Source organism: Rhinatrema bivittatum, chromosome 3 (assembly GCF_901001135.1).
Source record: "Rhinatrema bivittatum chromosome 3, aRhiBiv1.1, whole genome shotgun sequence".
Classification (NCBI taxonomy): Eukaryota; Metazoa; Chordata; class Amphibia; order Gymnophiona; family Rhinatrematidae; genus Rhinatrema; species Rhinatrema bivittatum.
Window position 1 is genome coordinate 236,588,905 of NC_042617.1, and position 13,161 is coordinate 236,602,065.

The 13,161-nt window shown below is 38.6% G+C and overlaps 1 protein-coding gene across 5 annotated transcripts in view; it reads right to left on the reverse strand.

Moving 5' to 3' along the window:
• Positions 1-13,161, reverse strand: part of LOC115087300 (two pore calcium channel protein 1-like) — a 225,122-nt gene that overhangs the window by 38,531 nt on the left and 173,430 nt on the right. For all 5 annotated transcript variants that reach the window (XM_029594324.1, XM_029594326.1, XM_029594323.1 and 2 more), the window contains 3 exons: positions 12,302-12,487; positions 11,189-11,253; positions 4,131-4,218 (listed from right to left, as the gene is read on the reverse strand). In XM_029594324.1, coding sequence (XP_029450184.1) covers positions 4,131-4,218; positions 11,189-11,253; positions 12,302-12,487 — 339 coding nt within the window. The remainder of the gene's footprint in view (positions 1-4,130; positions 4,219-11,188; positions 11,254-12,301; positions 12,488-13,161) is intronic.

The window sequence follows — 13,161 nt, forward strand, 5'->3', positions numbered from 1 at the left end:
ACCCACTGTGGTATGTTAGGCAGTTTAATCTATTTTTGTTTTCCTCTTTCTGTATGGACTTCCTCCTGTTTTGTTTCAACTCCTTAATGCTGAATTGTTAAGCTTAGTTTCCTATCTGTTATAATAAATTATTCCAAACACAACTCACTCATATGAGTCTGTGTCTATCTCATTTGACACTAGCAATTGGTACACATACACCTTGAAAGCCAGCCTGTAAGTATACCTGGAATTCCCTGCCAAGAGCTGTGATCACTGCTTCTGCAGCACCACAACTTCTCCTGACCTGATGAGCAGACGTCAGGTCAAGGACTAGACACTTCTTCTGTATGATAGTGGACAGTGCTAACGTTGCACCAACCCTGGAATGCCTTATCATTTAACTCAAGAATGGAAAAAAGTATTCTTGGCCTAAATTTAATCTGTAAGGGGTATAGCCCTTACTAAAAATGTTTCAGCAATGGGAAGTTTAGAGTGAGTTCATGTGAACAGCAAGTAACAGGGATGGACAAAAGGAAGAATAAAGCATCCTCCAATGAGGCACTGGGAGGAGATCTTGAGGAGTTATTGAGTGGAGTTGTGGGAGTTTTTCTTCAATTTGTGTCTTGCTGGGAAGCCAAGGAGGACCACGAGGAGCTGTGGCTTAGTTTGGGGTTCCAGTTTTTGGTATGTAGAAGAGAAAGGATCTTTTCTGCATATGGCAAGAGTTATATCTCAAGAACTTCCAACCAGTGGGAAGATTTATCCTGAGCCAGCCAGCCAGTTTGTGAGTGCACTGAGGATTTTCAAGAAGGACTCAATATTGATTCCTGGAGCTGAACAGCAAAATGCTTTTGGGGAGGAAGTATGGGATGTCTAGCGTTGTGAGAAGACTTAAGAAGCAGAAGAACTGTGTCTACACAAGTGACTGAGATGTTTGAAAGAACTGGATTTCTTTGTATTTTTCTTTTATCTACTAAAACATCAGCTATTTTCATTCAGTAAACATGCTTTCTATTTTGGAATACAATTTTTGGAGTGGACTGCTTTATTTTGGGGATTGTGTGAAATTTAGTGACCCTGCCCCTAACAGAACTCATGTTCCCCACCCTGCAATATTGGAGTGCGGAAAACGGGCGCTCATGATTAAGCGCCCGCGCTCCTAACCGGGGCACCTGATGTAATATTTAAATAAGCTGCCACGGTAAAAAGGAGGCACTAGGGAAAACTGTGCACCCCTAGCGCCTCCTCGGCAGCAGGCGCCCAGGAGATGTGACTGTAAATGGGTTAGGAAAATGGAAGCTTAATTTTACGAGCTTCCCTTTTCCTAACCTGTGCAAGCCGGCAGGATAACTTTCTACTTAACTGGATATCTTCAAAATAAGCCAGGATCCCTGCTTTGGGTCTTGGCTTACTGCCTAGGCCCAACCAGCAACTTTTTCTTTTTTTTATAGGTTTTCAAAACAAATGAGATTCTGACAAAATTTCATTGGAATTTAACTTGTTCTGTTTTAGAAACAATCTGAAACAAAATAGGAAATTTCATCTCATTTCCTATTTTATTTCTCCCAAATGCTCATCCCTAGTAGAAATGCTATTATTACCGACACTCACAAACTGCCACAGCCCTGGGAACCCTGCAGCCTGTCTTCCCCCATTTTGAATCATCAAATGGGCCTCTCTCTCCCTCTCCTGTCCTGCTCAACAAACTCCAAGACCCCACCTCGTACCCCTTATGGTGATTTGAAGTATCCTATGCTGCTCTTTGCTTGAAATGTTTGTGGATTCCTGCTCTCTAATTACCAAAACCTGTCTCTTCCTGAATACACTACCAGAACCCTTAATTCACACTCTCATCGCTCCTGCTTAGACTATTACAGCCTACTCCTCACAGGTCTCTCAGTGGACCATCTCTCTCCACTAAAATCTGTCCAAAATTCAGCTGCGTGACTTATCTCTCACCAAAGTTACTACACTCATATAGCCCCTCTGAAGTCTCTATATTGGCTCCCTGTCCGTTCCCATATACATTTCAAGCTCCTCTTACTCACCTACAAGGATCTTTAGACTGCAGCTGCTCACTACCGCTTCTCTCTCTCTATACTCCTCTTCATCAACTCCACTCATCAGGCAAGCTACTATTATCTATAACCCTGTCCTCCACTGCCAACCCCTGACTCTGTACTTTCCACCTCGCTGCACAGTAGGCTTGAATTAGACTTCCTGATCTGATGCGTCATGCTACCTCTGTGGCCATGTTCAAATCCAGTGTAAAAATCCACCTTTTGGGGGCTGCTTTTAAATATTAAACCCCGATTATCCTTCTCACAGCCTTATTGATTTAACAATTTTCTTTCTTAATAAATGAAATTTCCCAAGTCAGTTTTGCCCTGTATGTTTGTCTTGATTAGACTGTAAGCTCTAAAGAGCAGGGACTGCCTCTTATGTGTTTTTTTTGTACAGCTCTGTGCAGTGCTATAGACTTAGTACCTCCCCTCCATGTTTTTGCTATTAAGTGATTACAGAGCTTTTTTTTTCTAAAGAAGTGACTGCAGCTAGAGAAAAATCCTTGGAAAACTTTTTGAGATTTATTTATAGGTTTTTTTTTAGTGCTTTGTGAATTATTTTTCTCCACTTTTTCATATAAGCTTTTTGGAAATGATCTGATGAGTACTTTGCTTTGTGCAAAGCTTTTTGTGATAAGGCAAGTAAAAAAATATGAAATAAATAAATCAATGCATATTCAGACCAATGTCTGAATGTCTAATGTTAGTGATTTAGTATGTAATTAAACAGTAAATCAAGAGTGCAATGCCTGCCTTAAATAAAGGAAGATGTTACAGCACAATCAAGGTACATGAGTGCCAAGAATGAAGAATTAAATTGCACCTAATTCTAGAAAGGAATAGATCAAATTTAAAAAAAATCCAGAAACTGTAAAAGCATAAATATTTAGATCATTTCCATAATTGTCTTTATCTTACCAAGCCTCTCTCTGTGTTACTCCTGCACATATGAGATTTTCTGCACATTGGCATAAAGTCTGGATTTACTCTTTGTAACACTGACAGAAGGCGCTCTCCATTGCAGGAAGATTATGAACACTAACTTTTAGATGATGAGGCTATGAGGTCAATATTCAGCAGGTTTCCCTGGCTAAATCCTGGACTTTAGCTGTACAAACCCAAAGTTCTGAATTTCCCATTCTCTGGGGTGGATGTTTTAGGTGGGTAAGTCATTACCTGGCTGAAATGAACCCAGATCAAAAAAAGAAATGGTGCAGGGGCATCATTTAGCATGTTAGCATCAAGTTTCAATGCTACCCAGCTAAATTTATGGAGGAAAAGAGGTATAAAATTATCCTTGTAAAATTACCTGGATAACTAAACCTAAACAAGTATATTCAATGGAATGTGTTTCCCACCAATTATCTCACCTAAAGTTTCCTAGCTAAGTTTATCTGGATAACTTGCCACTCAACACTGAACTCTAAGTATTTATTTTATTTATAATGGAGGGTAAAGTGACTTGAACCCTGGTCTCCTGGTTCAAGGCCCAATGCTCTAACCACTAGGCTATTCCTCCACTCCAATGCACATGTTATAAAATTGCTGTGTCCCTTTTAAAATCTATAAGATAGTCTCTTAAAATATCCTATGCATAGTTTCATTAATATAGCACTTTGTGGAACTGTTCACCTACTGCTGAATTGGATTCGTGTATTTAGAGCCACAGCATCTCTCCTATACATTTTATTAACCTACACAACTTGCTGGGCAGACTGGATAGACCACTAGGTCTTATCTGCCATCATATACTATGTTACTATTTTAGATAAAGATGAATCATGCTACTGCCAATTCATCTTTTCCCAGCACGGAGATCCTCTCCAGTCCAGCCATAAAAACCTGCATACAGAGCCATGCAAAGGGCACAGTTCCAGCAGCTGTATTGGTTCTGGAGACAGCTGGAGAAAGCTGTCTTGTGATACCTTTAATTGGATCAAAATAAGAATGACCAAAAGGCGACCATTTAGGACCTATGCATGTAAAGACAATGCTCCTCTGTTAGGCAAGCCTCTCCTTAAAATAGTTTTACATAAATAAACTGTCATGCAATAGTGTAATGCGGTGTGAAATTCTTCTAATTACCTCTGGATGCTATCAACAATCCTAATGAGCCTGAGGACTCTCAAAATGAAGACGATATCCAGAACTTGCTGACTGTTGTACTGACTTGCTAAAATAAACAGAAGATGAACTGACTTAGTATACATTTATCAGTAGCTCTCTCTCCTAGACATAATCTACCAGATTTGCCATAGCTTGCATGTCAAGATGGAAAGCAGAGAGAGACACAGAAGCTCTGACTTTCAGCACAACGTAATACAATGAATTTGCTGTTATAGTTAATGTTTTTCAATATCTACGTTCCTTTCAATGAGATTAAAAACCCCTTTCTAGTGCAGAAGCCTTTGGTTATAGTGAATAATTATTATATAACACGAGTTATCTGAGTGCATCCATCTTGAAGTCAAATTGCTAATGCAGGGAAAAAGCATAACGCACAAGCACGTAACAATGTAAGAAAAGTACTTAGTTTATAAGGTTCTTGAGGTTTTTTCCTAGAAAGCTAATCTTTGTATCAAATCTCTGATGCTTATTCCCCAAGCTACAAGTGATTTCAGTGGCTGAACCCTGTTCATTGTATGCTCTCCAGATTTAAAATTGAATACATTTGTTTAGAGCAGAAAACTCATAAAAATAATGGTTGTTGATGCAAGACAGGGTTATTTCCATAATCAGGTTCTTGTATTGTTAAAATGTATTAGTATAGTAAAATGTAAAATAAGATGACCCTTTGCTTTGCTTATAATGGTTTTGTTTCCTTATTTCATTGGTGTATTGCAGTGTTCTCAACAAGTCTATTAAATGTGAATGTAAAATGTTGATAAATATATTGACATTTTACATTTATATACCATGCATAGCCTTAACGTAGATTACAATCAAATTTAGGAACAGATAAAACTGCAATTAAGATAATTTACAGTGGTGATCATAGTTCTCTCTAAGCTGAGTGCTGAGTGATTGCTCATACATTTCAGAGCATTGCTCACAGGTTTTCATGGTTGCTCACATACATTTTTTCTTTATGCTATATACAGAAATGCAACACTGATACTGGCGCTAAAAAAATGTTGGTTTAAAAAAATTCTTGCCCACATGAAAAACAATTTGCACACACCAAGTCACCCTTTGGAGGGAGCACCACTGGTGATCAAATTTACAGTTGGAAAAGCAATGGAAATGCAGAGCATATAACTTCCAGTCCTAGTCCTATAATTTGTCGCAGAACAGTTTGCGCTTCAAACTGAATTCCTACTCCCCAGGCCAGCTGGAACTAAGAATGCTGGGAAAGCAAAGCTCATAGCTACCAAGGAACAGCTGAGCAATACTCTATGTGCGCGCTACTGGAGTACTCAGAGGCCAAAGTAATTAGCTGAGCATTAAAACTATGTGCTGAAATTCAGCCCACAGTTTCTTAACGCACAAGTTTGTTGTTTGTTTTTTTTTAAGCTCCTGATGCAGTAGGCTAATGGTATGCTAATGCATTGGGAGTACAGAAAAGAGTGCACAAATCAGAAAATGTGCACAGAGGCTTAGCACACAGAACAATTTGGGGTAGATTTTAAATATTTGCGCGATCGCGTACTTTTGTTCGCACACCAGGCGCGAACAAAAGTACGCTGGATTTTATAAGATACGCGCGTAGCCGCGCGTATCTTATAAAATCGGGGGTCGGCGAGCGCAAGGGGGTGCACATTTGTGCAACCTGCGCGCGCCGAGCCCAGCGTGCGCTGCCTGTTCCCTCCGAGGCCGCTCCGATTTCGGAGCGGCCTCGGAGGGAACTTTCCTTTGCCCTCCCCCTTCCTAACCCTCCCCCCCGGCCCTATCTAAACCCCCCCTTACCGTTGTTGGCAGATTTACACTTGCTAAATCCAGGCGGATTTACGCGAGCAAGGCTTTTAAAATCCGCCCGTTTGTGTGCATAAACAATATTTCATACACAAAAAATATGGTTTATGTGCACAAATCATGTTTTCTGCACATACAATTTACATACACAAAAAATACTTATCTGGCTTAAAACTCCAGCCTGGAATGCCCCTACATTATCTGGTTAAACTGCAGTAAGCAATGAGTTATCCAGCTAAAATTTATCTGAATAATTGGCAGGAATATTCAAAAGTCTGAATTTAGCCGGATAATTCACAAGAGAATTGGCTAAATACCATTCAATAAGGATCCCAAAACATGGTTTATATGCAGAAATCATGGTTTATGTGCAGAAAACACAAATTATGTACAAATCATGTGCATAAATCCAAGAGTATAGGATCTCCACAGCATGAACCCTCCTTAGACTAACACTAGCCCTGGAAACCATTTCTGAGCAGGAGTTAAATTTTGAGCATAGCTTATGCACTTCTCTGCACTGGCACAGGGGTAGGAAGAATGGGGGAGATGCTAATGGCTTGATTAATACCAGATTTGAATGAAGGAACGCTAATGTGTCTGCACATTTTTTTGTGTGCAAAACTCCTTAAGTCAGGAATAAAGTTTGTGTATAAAAATATGCACACACATTAGAACTCATTATAAGCATCCAGGCCTCAGAAAGAAGAATTTTGTAAAAGACCATTTCTCTCTATATATAGAAAACAGTTTTTCCTGTCCCTTTTAACCTTACTCTCTTTATGGTGGGGTTTTTTTTTAAGTGTTTGATCATTTTAACTTCAAATGTCATACTCCTGGATGGTTCTGAGTTTCCCTTTGAGTACCCTTATCATAAGGTCATTGATATAGTGGTCCAGTCCTAAAAAAAATGCTCCTGCATGGAAGCATTTCCTTGCTTTTCTTTGATGTGTAATCTTGTGTAGGTCCTCTTTCACTAATGTAGCATGCATCTTCACATTTTGTGCATTAGATAATCTATATTACATTACATTAGGTTGAGTGTCTTTGCCATTTTGCCCACCCCACATGCAGGTAAACTTACTCACATGTGACATATTTGCGCAGTTTAACCAGACTGTGGAGAGATGTTCCTGGGGCAGAGTTGAAGAGTTTGGACTTATGCATACACTTTTGGATTTTAAAAAGAGCATGTGTAGATTTTCACAAACATTTGTGCAGGCAATTTAGCAGATTTAAGTGTGTGCAGGTAAATTTGGTGTAATAATTTTTAAAGTGGACTTATGCATGTAAGTCCACTTTAAAATTGGTCCAAATGATGGACATATTTGCTGAACTATTTGGTGTGTAATGTTACAAAATTACCCCCATAAGGACTTAAGAGACTTGGGGTTTTTAAAACTATCAGACACTTACCCACGCTGCGTTTCTTCGCCGACACGGCAGGACGCCTCTGTCGGCCTGCCTATGCGGCCCAGAGGCCGCTCGTGCTCCTAGTCTTCACCGCGGACTTTCCAGCTTTCTTCGGGGCTGGGAGTGCCCCCGACGCTGTCTTCTTCTTTGCGGCGCTAGGCCGCAAGCCCCGGTGCCATCCGGCGGCTGGAGCCGCCCCCGGGGCTCCCCGCAGCAGCTGGAGCCGCTGCAGACGTCAGGGCCTGCTCCTCAGGCCCTGCCTGCGTCTGACGCACAGATGCTGTGCAGGCCGCTGGCCATGGTCCTGCACAGCCCCTGTTTCCTGCTCCTTAGGCGCCGGCGCGCACCTTTCTTCTACATTTAAAGGGCCAGGCACAGGAAATGTGCTGGCCCCACCTTGGTGACTGTTTCCTGCCTCAGCCCTATAAAGGGCTGCTCCGTCAGTTGTTCCTGGCCTTGCATCATGGTGTCTTCGCTCTGGAGGCTCCTGCCTGCCAGAGCCTTTGTAAGGTCTTCCAGTCTTGTGGAGCTCCTCATCTTGTGATGTCTTCTCGTCATGCCATGTCATATCTTCGTGCCTGAGGTCCTCGTCCAGGTGTCCTGGTGTCTTGATCTTCTACGTCCTGGTGTTCCTGCCTTCCTGGATGTCCGTTCCTGCATCTCGTCTTCTCTCTCGAGGCCAAGGGTGGAGGCAGGATTGGGCTGGCAGACCCTATATTTGCATCACTTGGGTGGGAGATCAGGTCCCACTAGTCCTGCTTGTCTTTTTTTTTTTTTTTTTTAACTCTGTTCTGCTCTTAACCAGCTATATTCTTTTGAATTTGGCTGGCTAAGGTTAAAATCTTTTGATAAAATTTGGGACAGAAAGTTTATATGATGTAAGCAGGTTTTTAAAAAATGTATTTTAGATGTATAGAGGTGGTTATGTTTTAATTGTTTTTTTTTCAGAATGAGAAGATAACAGTTGATTTATGCATTCTGTTTTTATACTTGTTTTATTGTTGCTTTCTAGTTTTATGAATATTTTTTATGATTTTGTTTACTTATTGATATTATACTTTTATGAGTATTTAGTTATAGCCCACCTAGTATTCTAGATAGGCAGGCTACAAATTTTTAAAGAAATAAGTTGTCTGGCTACCTGTAGCCAGATAACTTTAAACCTAACTGGCAATATTCAATAGATAGCTAGTTAGGTTTAAAATTAGCCAAATAACTTTAATCTGGGACATTCATAGGCTGATGTAATAAAATGCACGTAAAAATGTGTCCCCAAACTGGACACCCTGTTTTGGGTTTTTTTTTTTTTTTTTAACATGCACACAGCCACCTCTTCTGGACACCCGATGCTATATGAAAATGAGTTGTTGCATTAAAAGGGATGCGCTAGGGAGAAATTGTGCGTCCCTAGTGACCAGGAGACGTGGCTGTGCACTTATTGCTATGGGCGCTCAAGAGATCCACTAAACATCAACTAAAGAATTAATGAAATGTTATTGATTATAAAAATAAAAAATAAAATCTTTTCTAGATGCACAATATACATGCACAATAACAAGGGGCGAAATCAGCTTGGAGCATGTATATTGTGCATCCAGAAAAGGTTTTTATTGGTAATCGATCCATTAATTCTTTAGTAGATCTTTAGTAGATCTACTGTTCTCTGTGGTTCCTCCTTTGTGGACCACAGAGGACAGTATTTTTTATTTTTTTCATACGCTCATGACTCATAAATCACTTAACGCCAGCTCTGGAGCTGGCATTATATTTTCCAGGTTAAAAAATGTGTGTTGGGTGCCTGGGGATTTTCTGCATCAGGGGGTAATAGCTAATAGCCTCATCTACATGTAATTTAATGTGACGCGCGCTATCAGCTATGCAGTTGTTTGGGCATGCATTTTGACTGCGTTAATCCCCTTATTGCATCGGGAGTTAGTCTAGCTTATACAACGAAAATAAAAAGTGCAAATGGCAATCCCAAGATACTTTTTTCAATTGTAAAAGATTTAACTACAATACAAGATACATCTTCTCTCATAACTTCTGATGACTTTTGCAATAAAATTGCATCATATTTTAGGAAGAAAACAGAGGATCTCTCAAAAGATTTTGATTCATTACCTATTCCAAAAAATACCTTTCCACAAATGGCTTGTTCATTCTCAGAATTTTCCTCAATCACTGACAAAACAGTCATTAATATTTTATCTAAATCAAAACCCTCAAATAGCCCCTTCAATTCTTGTTCCGGTTTTCTACTCAGAGGCATAAAAGATCAGATTGCCCCATCAATATCAAAACTGGTAAATGCCTCTTTTTCCTCAAGACATTTTTCCTGACTCTTTAAAACAAACATCAATCTTACCTATCCCTAAAAAGAAAAACCACAATTCTTCAGACTTAACTAATTACTGACCAATTGTATCACTACCATCTATCGCAAAAATTATAGAATCCGTTGCACTACATCAAATTACCGAATACATTGAAGAAAACAATATTTTACACAATAATAAACATGGATTTATCTGCATTGGACTACTGTAACTCCCTGTATCTTGACCTACCACAATCAACGATTCACCCATTACAACTGGTACAAAACGCATCTGCTCGAATGCTCTGTAATATATCTCGCAGAGATCATATTACTCCCGTTTTACAATATCTACACTGGCTTCCTATTTCATTCCGTATAACTTACAAAATACTGTCAATAATACATAATCTGCTATACAATGTGAACTCTACATGGTTATGTTCATTATTAAGAATTTATAAGCCCACCAGAAAGCTCCGATCTCTCGATAAGTGCATTCTTGAAATTCCATCCATAAAATCAGTTAGCTTATCCTTAACACGTAAACGTGCTTTCTCTGTAGCCGGACCTACTTTATGGAATTCCCTTCCAGACAATATCCGTTTGACATCAAACTGACAAGAATTTAAAAAACTGCTAAAAACGTATTTATTCACGTGCGCATATAACTTACAATAATGTTTTTATATAACGTATTATATTTCCATCAAAAACACTAATGTATTTAACTCTATGTTTTGTGCATGGTGTATTGTTTTAATTATGAATGTTTTATTTTGTAAACTGCCTAGACGGATAGACTTCTACCCCACTGTGCGGTATATAAAACTTTTAAATAAATAAATAAAATGTGTGTTGAACCACTTGTTGACCTAGATTGGGCACACTTTATTGCATCGGTCCCTCAGTGGGAAATGTATCCCACTGAATATCCAGGATAATGTATCCAGCTAACTTTAGCTGAATAAGTTATCCAGGGGCTTGAACTATTCATGTCACTGTTGGTTGCCCCTTTTTTGGTGGCATAGAGATGTAAATGTCCCTCTTGTTGTCTTGAGGTGCTATCACCTCTGCTGCTGCCTGCCAGCAAGTTTTATGAATCTTGGTTTGAAAATCCCAAAGTTTGAGTCAAAATAGAATGTACTGTTTCCCCTATTGACTTTAAACAAATGAGCTTTTGATCTAAATCAAACAAAACCAAATAAAACATGAAACTGAATTGAAAATCCAAACCGAAATTTTTTTTCAAATGCACAATCCTTCAAGCAGTATAAAAATAGTTTTGCTCCAGTTAATAATTGTAAAGGGATAATAAAGTTTTTCTTTCATATTATATTTCGACACTTAAAACCGTGGAAGCTGTTTTTGAGGGGGGAAGGGACTTTGTTTTAAATACATACACAACATTATGAGTAGGCATCTCAAAAGCATGAAATGGAGTTTACATAAACAAACTTTAGAGTAAAATATATTTCATCATTTATTTGAACTTCCTTACCTGACTTTAGTCCAGTATTGACAAGAGTCGCTATTAATGCTGCAATGATAATTAAAGTATCAAACCTGGTGTAAAGAAAGGAAATAGACTGTAAGCTGTAGTGACGTAGTGGGGCAATATATCCTGACTATATGGTATGTGCAAAATTAATAGAACAAATGTTAAAAGTAGGATCCAAAATTTGCAATTTGCATTTTAACAGCAAACCTTCCAAATTGTGATCCATGATTTATTAGTGTTTTTATATACCTACCCCTTGACCCACAAATCTGGTTTGAACTATGTTTGAGAAAAAAAAAGCAGAATCTCAAAACAAAATAAATAACATTTAAAAGTAATAAATAAGTTATGATTCTGTGAATTTTGGCTAGTGATCACAGCTAATCATTTGGGTGTATTCTAAGAATAACTGAATAAGCAGTGGTTGTTTTGAACTTTTTAAATGTAGATATGTGAAGTGTACAAGGCAAGGAATTTAGATATTAACCAAGATCTGTTTTAGATTTGGCGATAGCACCCAATGATTTGTGAAATTTGGCTTTAAGGGGGTAGGTGAGGAACTCCATTAATACAAAGTGATCCATCCCATTAGTACTTGTATTGTTATGCATCATATATACAACACTGACATTTATTGATGCATCTCTTTTTGTTTTTACATTCAGTCATGTCTATTAACATTAAAGTTAAATTAAATAAAATCATAAATATTCTCTCTCATTGTTTTCTTCTTCATCAAGTGACCCATCGCCTTAAGTTGCAAGGGAAGTTTGTTTTTGACTCCCAATTATTCAATGCCTAATAGAGACAAACTGAGCTATATTGTCTCCACGGGGTCATAACAACATTCTCTCTGGCATGTGTCCACGCACTTCTAGCTCCTCTGATGAGGGCTTGCACATCTTCATGTATCACCACTATCAATGAAGTCAGCTAGCACCCCCAAGGTCAGGTTAGCATTCCAATTTAAAACACTCTATCCACCATGCAAATTTGCCATCAACATGGTAAAGTGGAACCATGGAAAGGAATTTAATATGGAAAAAGATACAACTCAGGTTAACAGCCATCACCTCAATAAAAGAAAAATCAGGAAAGGGAAAAATTTCTTACCAGTTCCAAAACTGGTTTTTTGCAAAAAAGGTTCGAGGTTCATATGTGTAGAGCTTCAGAAGTATTTCAGCAATATACAAAGTAAGGAACACCCATTCTGCATAAGAAATGAATGGATTTCTCTCATCCAAGGCAATGAAGATGGCATTTACTAGAATGACAACATCATAAACATAAACAAATCCCCTGAAATAGAAAAAAAAAATTAAGATACTAGTTTGCATTCATTTATAAACAGGAGATGTTATTACATGTACACACTCACACAAACTACATATTGCATACCATGGTATTCAGAGCTAAAATATTTTTACAATACAACAATGAAAATTAAAAAAAACAAAACAAACAAACATATATTTATCCCTGAGATTTCCAAACTGGGGATTTGGATCCATTAGCAGGGTCACTAGAAAACTGAAAACTATTTTCAGAGAAGTTGTGGGAGAATTGCAGGAGATTTCTCAGGGCTGTTTCCTTCAGAATTATTTGAATGTTGCCTTGACTCCTCACAGCTGAGAAGAAAGGTGGTGTCCCTGGCATATGTGCACTCAGCTGTAGAGAGGGCAGACAGTATGAAGCCTGATCCTCTTTCAAAAACAGAAATTAATGAAAAGAACAAAAAAACACTGCAGAGGGAAAATGGTACAGTACAGAGAAAATGGCAGCATATAATGACCATAAGGCCCATTTAGTATATTTCTGAAACACCACCTTACTCGATCCTGGTGTTATGCTCCCTTCCTTGTATCTAAGGTTCTTCTGTGCTTATCCCACTTCTTCTTAAATTCTGTTACTGTTTTATTCTCTATCTCCTCCACTGGTATGCCATATTTTCTACTATTACTCCTGAATTTACT